The 14721-nt window shown below is 32.9% G+C and overlaps 1 protein-coding gene across 1 annotated transcript; it reads right to left on the bottom strand.

The window, feature by feature from the left end:
* Window positions 1-681: 681 nt before the first annotated feature.
* On the bottom strand, window positions 682-10151 carry LOC145326748 (endoglucanase E-4-like). Its single transcript, XM_080170132.1, has 14 exons — window positions 10054-10151; window positions 9025-9097; window positions 8537-8598; window positions 8120-8184; window positions 7687-7871; window positions 6803-7030; window positions 6197-6240; window positions 5780-5864; window positions 5270-5362; window positions 4906-4975; window positions 2508-2658; window positions 1987-2124; window positions 1168-1249; window positions 682-890 (listed from the first exon to the last, which is right to left on the bottom strand). The coding sequence occupies exons 1-14, from the start codon at window positions 10122-10124 to the stop codon at window positions 792-794; spliced, it is 1446 nt and encodes a 481-aa protein (XP_080026258.1). The 5' UTR covers window positions 10125-10151; the 3' UTR covers window positions 682-791.
* Window positions 10152-14721: the final 4570 nt, after the last annotated feature.

A 14721-nucleotide genomic window follows, 5' to 3' on the forward strand; every position in this document is an offset into this window, starting at 1 on the left:
CATACAACAGACAGATGGACAAAACAATCATAGATTATATGGGCAAGTATATGTCATAGGAATCTTCACTAAACATTTATGTTGTCTTTCTTGAGCCGAGAAAATCATGTTTTCTCCACTTTGTCTCTGTCAGACGGACAGATGGATGTTGTGAATTAAAGTGTAGCTTCGCTACTAAAAAGTACTCGCAGTGTTATCATACAAAAAGTTGTCAAAAAAGTTAAAAATCGTCATGTATTGACTTTCTTTTAATGATTATAGAGTTGCTACGCTTTCAAAATAGTAGTGAAATCTATAGGACATCCTTAACATGCCTGGCCTTCTCTGTAGGGGCTGCAACTCATACTCTTGAAGAAGATTAAAGTGGGGGTTGGGGGGGCTGCATTTCACCTACTCTTATTAAATTTCATAATAACATTTGCTTATTAATTTTGGCCTAACAACCTTTGGGACTTTCATTGAAATTTTCACTTTGATTGGTTGGTTCATTATGTTGAGTGTCAGAAACGTTTCTACCACTAATTGTACAGAAGGGAAAATTTGGGTATCATCATTTGGGATGTTGTATGTACATTAATTTATCGTCCAAATTGTCTTATTCCTTTACATCCCTGACTACTTTCAGATTTTACATTTTAAGTAGTTATTTTGATTGTTTACTAAAGAGATATAAATATATTCTTGTGTAAATAAACATTTTATTTAGTAAAAGTTAATAATTATTAATAACAATTAACCAAATGATATGAAAATTTAATGTACATATTTGTGGAAAGGATCAAAGAAAAAATTTAAGCCGTTTTGTTGTGTTGAGGAATCTTTCCCTGGAGGGCCAGACCCTTGAGACCAGCCACAGCGCTCTGGAAGCCAGCGTTGTAGTCAGTAGCAACCTTGACAAGTTAGTCAGTAAGTTTTGCCAGAAATTAAGGATAATACAACTCAAGTTTTTGCTAGTTAACAAATTTTCCTTATTTTCTTCAAAAACAAGGATGACAAGATGATAATAAAGTTAACAATTTTTTTTGGGGGGGGAGGCTGGGTAATACCATCCTAGAGGGAAAGCCCCTAGAAAAAAAATTACTACTTCAAACAAAATTTTCTTTCTTTTTGGAATTAGAATTTAAAGTATTTTTTTTAAAGTTTAAATAATGAAATTTAAGTATGTACCTCATTCTTGGAGAAATCATGTCTATCATCCCAGTAAGCATCATTACCGTCAGGACCTCCAACCAAAGCGCCATACAGGGTGCTGAAATAAAAGGAGATGTTTAAGAGGATGTAGATGGTCAAAGCTTATGACCTCTAGTCAAATTTAGTACCATTATGAGAAAATATTTATTATTACTTTGATCTTACACTAGATTATCAGGTACTCTAATAAAGTGAAAATTGTAGCTGGCTAAAATAATGATCTTCTCCAACCTCCCGCTCCCCCCCCCCCTTTAATTCATACCCTCCGTTCCTACTGGACAATGACATACGACCTGAACAATAAATGACAGGGGAAATGTCAACCTAAATATCCACAAAAAAGGTCTTGGATGACATATGTCGACATACAATAGACAAGATATTAATTTTATTACTAATCTAAAGCCATATGTTGATATAATAACGTCACACAAATTTGACATGGTAAGTATTACTATACCTGGGGTTAGTCTTGCCAATCACACTGTTCACTGGGGTTCACAGGACAATTAATATACCTTGGGTTAGGATTATGACTGTCAAAGTCCTGCCAGTCACAGTGTTCACTGGGGTTCACTGGACAAGTATTAATATACCTGGGGTTAGGATTATGACTGTCAAAGTCCTGCCAATCACACTATTCACTGGGGTTCACAGGACAAGTATTACTATACCTGGGGTTAGGATCAGGACTGTCAAAGTCCTGAAATTCACACTGTTCACTGGGATTCACAGGACAACATTGTAAGTATACATGGGGTTAGGATTAGGGCTGTCGGACAAGTATTACTATACCTGGGGTTAGGATCTGGGCTGTCAAAGTCTTGCCAGTCACACTGTTCACTGGGGTTCACAGGACAAGAGGAAGATCTGTGGTGAGGCCTGGCGGGGGGGTTCACACCAAATCCAACAACAAAGCTGTGACCATTGTCACCTAATCAATCAAATATATATTATCAACGATTTAATTTACGTTCAAATGTCTCCTATTATAAAAATTAGAAGTCTGTCCATAAGTTTAAAAAAATCTTAAAATCTTCCTAACAGCTATACAAATTTGTTTCTACTTGTTTAAGAATATACATACTGTCTTATGGTTATCAGAGCGAATTTAAAAGAGCAAAAAAATACAAGAACAAATTTAATCCCTAAGACCAATATCTCCTAAAACAGAAACCACTAGTAGGTATACTAATTTATTTTTAAAATTACCCAATTTAAGTAAATTCCCTTCGGCCATAATAGGCAATGAACTGACTGACAGAATCATACAAATATAGAAGCTTTGCTAGGCAATGTTGTTTTTATATTTGATTCCTAGAGTATAATGAATTTGATCCAGAGCCATCTGCTGAAACTTGTTGGAGTCGATAGAGGAGCTCTCAATCATGGAGGCCTCCAGGCAGACAAAGGCAACATTGGAAGCATGTCTCAGGGCACCCCAGGCGTCAATGAACAGCAGACCAGCTAGAGGTAACAATATTCATTAGAAGCTTTTATATTGCCTATAAAAAATGACATCATACTGATATACCATTTGACATTTAATATGTATACTGTCCTATTATTGGAAAATTAGTCTGTGTATTGGCCTAGAATTGGTCATTTGTATTGTATGACGTCATTTTATAGCCACTATAAAGAACTTCCACTCATTATATATTTATGATATAGTAAGAGCAATAAATATATTAATATAGATGCACAATCATTCCCTTAAATGGATAAATAGGAATGATGTAGGAACAATCCGACCACCTTATCCTATATTATAAGTCAACCAAAACACTGTGTCTATGGATATATAAGCTCGTTTGGTCAGGTATTAGGCTGAACTAGAGCATTCTCAGGGGAATGAAAAACCGTACTAATTAGCCATAAGTGCAAGGCCCCCAACTTATCATAAGTTAGTTGAGCTCTCTGGTCGAAATTTCATTCCTTACTCGTCATGGGGTAATGGCGCAATGGGTAGGGCGTTGGCCTGGTAATCTAAGGGTTCCCGGTTCAAGCCCCGCCATGTGCAAAAATTAACTCTGATGAATTGAGCCATACTGATGAGCCCTAAAAGGGCGAAACACTGTGTCTATGGATATATAAGCTCGTTTGGTCAGGTATTAGGCTGAACTAGAGCACTCTCAGGGGAATGAAAAACCGTACTAATTAGCCATAAGTGCAAGGCCCCCAACTTATCATAAGTTGGTTGAGCTCTCTGGTCGAAATTTCATTCCTTACTCGTCATGGGGTAATGGCGCAATGGGTAGGGTGTTGGCCTGGTAATCTAAGGGTTCCCGGTTCAAGCCCCTCCACGTGCAAAAATTAACTCTGATGAATTGAGCCATACTGATGAGCCCTAAAAGGGCGAAACACTGTGTCTATGGATATATAAGTTCGTTTGGTCAGGTATTAGGCTGAACTAGAGCACTCTCAGGGGAATAAAAACCGTACTAATTAGCCATAAGTGCAAGGTCCCCAACTTATAAGTTGGTTGAGCTCTCTGGTCGAAATTTCATTCCTTACTCGTCATGGGGTAATGGCGCAAGTTATTCATTCCCAGCCAGAAAGTCGAGTTACTATCGAGCTACAATCGCTTGCGATGTCATAGAGTAATCTCGCGCCAGTTCTTACGATATCGCTAAATAATCGCCCTATTCACATTGATGATATCATACGATAAATGGTCGAAAAGGTCCTTACAGCTGCGCAATACACCCACGAAATCTTAAGCGATATCGTAAGGCTCATAAGCGATATCATGCCAAAATCGTGAATAAAAAGTACATTTTAAAAATATTCAACATCATGTAGTTTTTTTGTAATTAATTTATGTAAGTAAGAGGCTGCATAAATAATCCATTTCATACTGTGCATGCAGAGAGAGAAAGAGAGAGTGAGAGACAGAGAGAGACATGGTGTAAAGAGAAACCATTCTCTGTGCCCTTCTACTTAATGTGTACTCTCAAAAAGTTTTCAATGAACTTTGATAGAGTATTTTTATATTTATCATACTGAATGGCAATGATTTAAGGAATATTAAGACACACATTTAAAAATGTTGCCATTTAGAAAAAAAAACTTTTTAAAAATACTTTTATTTGTAATATTAAACATAAACACATTATGACAATTTTAGATATCAGTTTTAAATTTATTTTGTTTGACAACAGAAAAAATGCAATATTTTTTTAAAAATAATGTGAAATTCTAGCGGCCAATTTATAAACTATATTTCTCACAGAATGATGTTGATTATATGTTGGTTGTGTGTCTGTTTGTAAGTGTGTGTTGACACACATAAAATGCTATTGTTTACGATTTCTTAGGGAAATCGTGGTTGCCGTGATTTTTACTACAAAATCGAATTAATCCCTAGCGATTTTTTTCGATTTTTGCTATAAAATCTTAAATAAGATTTTGGCGATAAAATACTACATATCGGATGCGAGTTTCCTTACGACGTTTCTAGCTGGGTTATTTCACCTATATTATAGGTTGTAAAGGGTTGAAGCTGTTTATAGTGCCCATAATAATGACGCCATATAATACAAATGACCAATGATAGGCCAATCAACAGACTAAATTACCAATGGCAGGCCAGTATATATTTTAATTGACCAATGGTAGGCAAGTATGGCGTCATTTTTTATAGTTACTATTAAAAACTTCAGTTGAATTCTTAGGATAAAGCTTTCCTTAGGTAGCTTATATTGTTTGTACCTGGAGTCTTTTGTTGATAGTCAGCCATCTGGTTGCAGAACTTGGCAGCATCGTCAACATATTTCTGCTCTCCTGTTACAATTATTGCATTAAAAAAAAGAGTCTTCTAGCTGTACTAGATGGAAATGGTTTTAAGAAAAAGTAAAAGGGATATTTCTAAGAGATTTTATCTTGGGATGTTGGAGTTACCCTTTTCCTAAAAAGTTTAAACCTTTCCTGAGTTCATAAGAAGAAGAACTGTAAAGAAGAACCATATTGGTCCAGCCTTTAGCAATGGTAATCTCCAACCCTATTTTGCTGTTGTATAAGTAATCATTTTGCAGTCAAGGAAGGATGAAAACTGATGATATAATAATGCATAATTTCCTGTAGTTCTGGCAAGGAGTACAGAGGATCCAGCATACTTGTCATCCCAGGATACTTGGCTTGGGTTTGGAGTTCCATAGAATTCATTTACCTGATATTTAAAGTTATCAATACTACTGGAGTTATTAAAATATAAGAGCTAAAGATAGAAAGTACAAAACAATAAACTAGTTCCATGTTAGCAAGCTAAATTCAAAACAATAATATTCACATATATTCTACATTTCTGCTTATTAAGTTCTGACACTTAATAAGTGTTTATGTTAGAGTTTGACTAACAGTCTAATTTTAAATATTTTCTTTTATCGATACTGTTATCCTTGTTTTTTTAAATTAATAGTTAGGTTAGAAGCCTATAAAAAAATGACGTCATACAATACAAAAGACCAGTGATAGACCAATACACAGTCAAATTACCAATTACAGACCAGTATACATTTTATCTGACCAATGGTAGGCCAGTTTGACCTTATTTTTAAAGGCACTATAAAAAACTTCGTTGGATTACCTTGTCCATATACATTTGATCTCCAGTAGCCTTGTAGAGCCAAGCAGCACTCCATAGAAGCTCATCATTATATCCACTCCAAGAACTTGCAAATAAAACAAGGATGACAACATCCATAAGAAGTGAGACGCGCATATTCTAGAGATATCAACAAAGTAACATTTAGAGTAGATGGTTATTAATCAGAGGAATTGTCTTAGAAGTAATTTCAGCAATAAAGCAAATATCCCTTTTCAAAAATAACAAACCCTAGAAAAAAATAGAATTAAAATTTTAATGTTAAAAAAAAAAATTCAGGCTAATATATGTAAAATTTCAAAAAAGGGTGCCTGTAATTATGCCTGAAAATATTAAAAACATCAAAGATATGTGGAAATTTATATTTTTTTACTTTTGATTAATGAAAAAATGAATTACTTGTAAAATCCAGCAGCTTCTGGAACAGAATCTGTGTACTTGGCCCTAAAAGTTAAAGTTGCAATTTAATTGTTAAGGGAAGGTAGCAAATACTAAAATATATCAAATTTATTTCATTAAATATCAAATTGAACTGGAATTCTTAAGAACTCTAATTAAGTGGGAGTACAGTAAAATCAGTGAAAATTTTGTTTCTCTGAATATGTTAAGTAATTTTACAAATTTGATGCAAAAATTCATTTAAAAGGTTTAATAACAATATTTGAGTATAGTCCCACTTAAGGGAAGTTTCGTCGTATTTTCACAGAGTTTTTTATGGTAGATTATTTTAGGTTATGTGATTGGCCCAGCATGGTTGTGTAATTGGCCCAACAGGGTTAGAGCCACCCACATGGGCTAGAAATCGGAGAAAAGCTACTGTGAAAATACAAAGAAACGCCCCTTAAGAGGAGTTGTCACGAATTGGACTATACCCAAATATTTTAACAGTTTAAATCCTAGAAAAGAAGATATAATTTTTTAAATAGAGTTTTGTATCTGTTAGAGCTTGTTTTTTTTTAGTTTTTAGTTTGCATTATTTATTTGACTTTGACTAGGGCAACCATTCCTGTATTTGTCAGCGAAGTTAAACAGCTGTTTAGCATGCTCAAGAAGAGTGGCAGAGTAGGCGGGGTCAGCAGTAGCAAAGACAAGAGAGGCAGCAGTCAAGGAAGCTGAAATTTCACCAGCCAAATCTGAACCGGGTTTTTGAGCGTCAACCTTGTAGGAGGGACGAGCAATGGTCATCTGTTCAACTCTGCCCCATTGTGCATGGTCAGCATAGCCATCACCAACCTAAATATTATCAGTTTAATATTTTATAAACCTTGCCACTCTGTGCATAGCCAACACCAACCTAAATATTATCAGTAATATATATTTTAGCAACCCTGCCACACTCTGCATGGTCTGCATAGACATCATTAACCTAAATAATATCAGTTATATATATTTTAGCAACTCTGCCACACTGTGCATGGTCAGCATAGCCATAGCCAACCTAAATATTATCATTTATATATTTTTAGCAACTCTGCCACACTGTGCATGGTTAGCATAGCCATCTCTAACCTAAATATTATCAGTTGTATATTTTAGTATCTCTGCCCCAATGTTCATCCACATTTCAATTATGATAGGTCAACTCTATTAAATCTTTTTAAATTGTGATTTTTCCCTGAGAGAGAGAGAGAGAGAGGGGACACTGGGCTGTTTATCACACTAGTCCCCAAAGTTTTATGATAAGGTATTTTTTCGTTGGCTTTACAACTTTGGGGACTTTAGTGAATTTTGATTGTTTAGTTCAATTAATTGAGTGCTCTTACGTTTCAACCACTACCTAATCTATAGAAGGGGTAATGTTGTGTATAACGTTTGGGGATGTACATCAATTTATCCGTCATTGTCATATCCCATAAATCACTGGGTTTTTCTTCAAAAGTGAACCCTACCTGAGCATAAAGTACATTTTCTTCTGGATGGCACTTGATGAAGTAGTCAGTGGCCCATCTGATTGTGTTGAGAGTAGCTTCCATCTGTCCAGCAGCTTCATAGGCATCCTTGAAGTCAATGGCTCCCCAGGCAAGTAGAGTTGCAGAGGCGGCCATGGGGAAGTTAAATTTCACATAGTCTCCAGCTAAACATACAATTTATATATAAGGACAGCTTGAAATTTGAATATATATATATATATATATGTGTGGATTTATAGAGAAATAAATCTAGAGATAGATAGAAAGAAAAAAAATTGATGAATAAATAGAGAGATAGAATAATAGATAAATAAGAGAATAATTGGTGGATTGATTGATTATTGGATAAATGGATTATAATTGGATATATTGATTATTGGATTGATTGTTTGATAGAAAAAGCTGATGTTACCATCAAAATATCCTCCAGTAAGATCCAAGCCATTGTCAGATCCATCCTGCATGCAGGAGTCTCCTCTAAAAAAATATATAATAAGTTCAAATAATCCAAATATTTTATCCTTTAGAGCTTTGATAATCTCACTTTATCTGTATGTCTTCATGTCTGTCTGTAAGTATGTAACTCTAGTATCAATGTTTTTTTTTCATTTAATTAAATGATTATAATGTACAAATTTCTAAGAAAAAAAAACATTGACGCAAAAACTTTGATACAATGAATTGCAGTATATAATTATTTTAGTTACTTTTTAAAAAATACTAGTTTTTTTATGACCATTACAATCTGACATTCTGACAGAAAGCGCATACATATGGACGCACAGAAAAGTCCTTGTTATATAGTATCTCCACTTTAAATAAAACTAACCTGTATGGAATCATAGTATGATCAAAGTCTCCCAAGACATCAAGAGGTCCAGATCTTTGGGCCTACAAATACATGTTATGTCAATATATACCTTCTAGTGGCGGCTACGCCCCCTAGCGGCCTCTAGTGACACTTGATTAGGGGGGGGGGAGAGAGGGAGGAGTAAGTCGACCCAGCCCGCTGTCAATTTAGTTTTAAAAAGAAAATGGAATAAAAAAAAATTGAGTGGTGATATTGTTTTCTTGGTGCGATTTCTCTTTGGAGGGTGGTGGTACCCTTCCTAAAAATAGATGTACACTTTCTCAGGAGCTTTGATAAGTTACACTGTATACATAGAAGAACTTTATTAGTTCAGCTGTACACATCAACAGACATACAAGTATCCTGTTACTTTTATATAAGGATATTATTCCCTCCCTCTGTCAGTTACTGTGTAATTATGTATATAAGTAAGGACAGACATTACAGCTACAACATAAATCTATTACCTGGTAGAACAGATTTGAGTAGTGAAGAACTTGATCATAATCATAAGTATTCTTTACTTTCAGTTGCTCAGTACTGTTTGCGGTAGGATTTTAACTTTTTTCAATCACATAAAGGCATTCAAAAGTTTTTTTAAAGATTAAATACAATAGAAACAAATCAATAAACAAAAAGTACTATAAAACGGATGTGATACAGTTCTTGGTACAGCTGTTTGGCCGCTAGCAGTGGTTAAGTTAATGTTGAGATTCGATTCCAGCTACATTTTACCATGAACTTCACTTAATCCAAAAAAATGTGATTGTATTTGCAGAACATTCACATACTTAGGTTTGGAAGTTAAGAAGCAGATATGAAATAGGAATGATTTTTTTAAAGAGAAAAGTCAGTAATTGGAACATTAATATCAACAGAATTATGAAAAAACCAGCCCCATTGTTAGAATAATTATAATTTTATTTAACTTACGAAAGAAATATCTACAAAGACATAAAAGATTTCATTTTGATGAAAACAGCCATAGAATTGAAAATTCAAAGAAATTCAATTCCTACAACAAAAATCTTTATAATGTAAACCAATTTCTTTTTAATATTTTTGAGGAATTTTCCTAGACTCTGTAAACAATTATTTGAGTGCCAAAATGAAAATTCCTAGATTTTTTCTCTAGACTAAAATCCAATTATTAAAGTTCATGTGCTAGCTATTGTTTTGTTTTGTCCCTTGCCTTTTCTCTCCCCCTTTCCATCCCAGACAAAATAGCCAAAATCCTGTTGAAGACCAAAACAAAGATTAAATCTGTAATATTTTCTGGCCTTTTAACTAATGATATCCTATTCAGTAAAATAGAAAGGTTTATTTTTGTATTTTACTTAAGATTTCGAAAACTTCTGAATCGAAAGAGTTCTCCATTTTAAGAACACTTTTCATTGGTTTTTGAATGGTTTTAGGCTATTGTCATCCTTTATCTCACCCCACCAATACAGAGCTCCTAAATGCTAGGGGCGAAAAAATAAAAAGCCAAAATTTTCCTTTTGACATGAGCAGCAGACACTTGATAAATGACAGAAATTAACAACAATACATTCATCTTAACTCCCATTTTGATTCTGAAATTCAAGTTATACACATTTAAAATCTAAGGATGATACCGTCAAATGCTTTTGTTTAGTCCAAAAATAATAGGTAGAAAACTTTTGAAATTTGAAGTTCAAGGCTGGGGGTAACGGAGTGTTTACCCTCGTAGAATCTCTAAAACCTCTCATTTTACCCCCCCCCCCCCCCTCAAAACAAAAGCTTGGACGTCCTTGATTTGAATAACCTACATGATGAATAAATTTAGATGATTTTGCTTTTATGATAAGAAGGAATAACAAATGGTATTTAGAAAAGTGTTAATGCATATTTTTATTATTATTTTTAAATACATAATTCTAGCCACTGCACTGCAACACTGCAAGGGGTTCTAATCTTGTAGGGTCAAATCCAATATATATGTCGTTACAAAAGGGCTCTTCTTACCATAATTTAACCTTAAATCAAAGATACATATTGGTTGTTTTTGGTCCAAAAGTGATATTTTGGAAACAGCTGGTAAATTTCCAATTGTGATGTAGGGCCCTCTTCCGCAGGTATAAGATTTATAAAGTGGCTTTTAAATATTAAAGATATTCTTGATTATGTTGATAAATAATTAAAAATTAATTAGCATTCGGATCATGGAAACTAATCAGCTTTTTTTCTATCAATATAATGTGTACAGTAGAAAGAATGTACACCTTTTATCAAGGCAATATTTTAACTAAAAGAAGATTTTTGATTAAAATTAAATCTTTTTTCTTGCTCTTAAACTCCTATAATTGCTCCAAGCTGTATTCGAAACGAGCAGGTGAATTTAGTTAATAGTTATACAGAAGTTTCACTTACAATAAAAGCAAAAATATAAGAAATAAAATTCAATTGAAGTGTGCTAATTTTGTTTCTTTTGCAAAATTCTAACAACTAATCTTAAGGATATTTTTTAATTGTTTTATAAGTATTCTTATCTTTCTTCCATTAGTTACGTACTATAAAAATGGATATATTTTCAATTGGATGTTACACCACAATATCATGTAATCTAATAAAGTGAAACTCGCAGCGGACTAAAATAATCATACTCTATATCCACCCCTTTTACCCCATCCCTCTCCTCCTACTGGATGAACAAACTTTCTAATAAATGAGTTCTATTTAAGCAATTTTCCCCTGTCAAATATCCACGTACATTCAATAGGTATACATTATTTTGAGAGGGTTTTTGTGCTGACATTGCACTGTAAGGGAAAGTCCTAATTGAAAGATTGTATCTCCCTTAAATTCTCGTAAACGGCTGGTTTCATTCTAGGGGGAAATCTTAGAGCTAATTATGACAGCCTTTAATATATTATTTTTGTTAACAGTTATTTTTCGCATCGTATCACATACACTTCTCCGCGGATATTAAAATGAAAAAAGATTAAAACCAATTTTGTTAGACCCAAGGGGCCGAAGGCCCGTTTAACAAAACTGGTATTATTTTTTTTGATTTTTCAATATTCGTGGAAAACTGTCTGTAATATGATGTTATATATAAATTTTTATTACAGCTGAGAACTCGTAGGAATCCAGCAGATACCATACCGGAAAACAGTTTATTAATATTGTTTATTTCTTATTATTAACAATTTGTATTGTCTATCTTAAAGTAATAAATTTTGTTAGTTTTGAGTTTATTTATTTTTTTTATCTTGTGTTATAAATAAAAAAGTTATTACTAACTGCTGTTCAGTGATCACGTTATTTTTTAAAAATGAAGATAACCCTGTCCAATTATAGCATAACTTTCAGGAATTTGAAATACAAAAAATTGCTTGTTTGTGTGTTGTAAGTAATGGCTGTTAATCTGGGATTTAAAGGGATAAGATAATGGGCGATAAATTGACATACAATGATAAACTAAATTACCCCTTTTATATATATAAAACATTTTGATTAAAAAGTTTGAACATTTCTAGTTTGAACCAACTAATGAATATTTATTTACCCCAAGTTTGTAAGCTAAATGTATCCCTAGCTAAATGCTAAGAGAATGTGTTAACAAAACTTTGGGTACCAGTAATGTTACACCTGATACACCAAGCAAGGATGACAAACAGAGAGAGAGGGGACAATGGGATGTTTAGTACACTAGTCCCCAAAGTTTCATAATAACGTTTCTTTTTCGTTGGCTTAACAAATTTGGGGACTTGTGATAAATTTGATTGGTTGATTTATTAAGTTGAGTGTAATTACGTGCATTAACATTGGGTATGTATATCAATTATTGTCTTATCCCTTTAGATCCCTGGATGACAAAGCTGTTCCTATCATATTGATATTTTTAAAATCTATCTCGAAGAAACCTTTGCAAGAAACAAAAATAACCAAATATATTTTCCTTCAGTAGGTCCAAGATTGGGATTTATTTTTACATCTTATTGGAAGCGTAACCCCCCCCCCCCCCCCCTTCTAATATACAATACATACTTATAAATAAAGCAGTTAAAATTTGATTAGATCATAGAATAGCTGCAAATTGTAATGTTTATTAAATAAATAAATAAGGATGCAAAAAGTTTCTTGTTTGTTTGTAGCTTAAAAATCATCCATTCAAGATAAGGTGGAAATTTGGACCAATTTTGTACAGTTGCAGGCAAAGTTTTTCTACAATTAGTTACTATGGACGTTAATGTACAGTAAAAACAGGAAAAACAATATTTGATAAGTAGCAATAGGTATATTATTACTTAATATATGTAACACAAGATTTTCGTGTTCTCTAATTAAGTAAAACTCGCAGTTATTATGGATGTTGTCATTCTAGTTTTACTTATTTACTTTGTGTCATTTTATGTAAAGTAAAAGTTATCAAAGAGTTTATTTATATCGTTGTCATAATCTTAGTAAATGATGTGAAATTAAACAATATTAAGACAATTAAAACATTTCTAAAAAGCAAAACAAATATCAGGGCTTGCACATTAGCCTCAATTTAAACCCACTTGTATGCAAAAAAAAATCTGAAAAGATGGATTAGGAACAGATATAGACGAATTATGACGGTTTTACTGAGGCATACGGGCGGCTGCCAAGAGCATTATCAAGAGCATTACAAACAAACCGACGGATCAGGTGAGTTATAGAGTAAATTCTCATAGTCGTCAGTATCTGTACAGAAAAAAAAGAACACTTTTCACTTAGAAATATGATGTTATCCAGGTCATTACAGACAGACTGAAGAACAAATTATTGAAAATTTCTTTTATCCTGAATGCTATCATTGGAATAGAGAATCTCCAAAAGAAAAATTAAGTTCAGTTTCGGTTATAAAAATAATATATTTTTTGGAATACCATTTTACAAGAAAACTTTAGGTAGAAGCTTACAAGTCAAACTTAATTTGAAAAGAATTGAAAATAAGGGGAGGGAACTTATCTCCTATTTCTAATAACCTACGGGGGGGGGGGGGCTAACAATGCGGAACTACCCAGTATCAAATATAACCTAACATAAAGTAATAAAAAAACAACCAAAAACCACCCCAACTTATTTACAAGCGAAAGGGGGGGGGGCTGAATTTGGGTATAATTTTGTGAAAGCGCCCCTAACTTTCTTTCGTTTTTAAACCATATGATTCCTACTCAAAAATTTGGGTAATATTATTTCTTTCAGCATAGATATATTTGATGTCGTCATAATATGTTATCAATTAACACTTTCATTTCATGTTTTATAAACGATATATTATTACTTGGACGTTGCACCAGATTTTCATGTACTTTGATAAGGTAATACTCGCAGCTGGATAAAATATCAACATTCCCCATCCATCCACTTTACCCCATCCCCTTACCTCCTACAGGATGAACGAACTGGACAAAAAATAAGGCACATACTAGCAAGCTCAATTGACGAAAATTTTCCTCTCAATATATCCACGTATGTCCTAAATCCATTCATGTTATATAGCCGACAACATAAATAATTGCCATGAATAGTTAGGTAGTTTGCCATGGATGTGATTTGATCTCCGTAAAATTACACAAAATAAAACATCATGAAAAAAACTATTTTATTAAATATGATTTAACATCCAACTTTATAAGAATAAATATTAATAATATTTTATAATTATTTTAATATCACATTTTAGATCAATAAGAAAATTTTAATTATACATATAGTAAACATATAATATTGTGCATCAAAAAAATTTTTTTGTAAATATATGTATATAAATATTATTTAAAAGCTATTACAACTAATTCTTATTTTTCTTAAATATTTTATCAATATTTTTAAAAAATTCTGTTAACAGTTTCATTTACAAAAATAGAATATACATTGATACAATAAGTAATACATTTATAAATAGTTGTAAATTAGTAGCATATATTTTTTTCATAAACACAAATGGACAAAGTGAGTTGTAGAGCAGTTGGTTAGTGGTCATAAAAAAAAGTAGGAGAAAAAAATTAAAAGTTTTCAGTTCAAGGACATTTTTAGGATTTTATTATAAGGATGCATCGCTAAAAATATTGTACCTTGTTGTCCTGGAATCAGGGTTCCAAAAATCAGATAAAAAAGATAATTAAATCATACAAAAGAAATTTCCAAAGAGCTACAATGTTTTAATTAGA

Source organism: Acartia tonsa, chromosome 8 (assembly GCF_053477335.1).
Source record: "Acartia tonsa isolate MP-2025a chromosome 8, ASM5347733v1, whole genome shotgun sequence".
NCBI lineage: Eukaryota > Metazoa > Arthropoda > Copepoda > Calanoida > Acartiidae > Acartia > Acartia tonsa.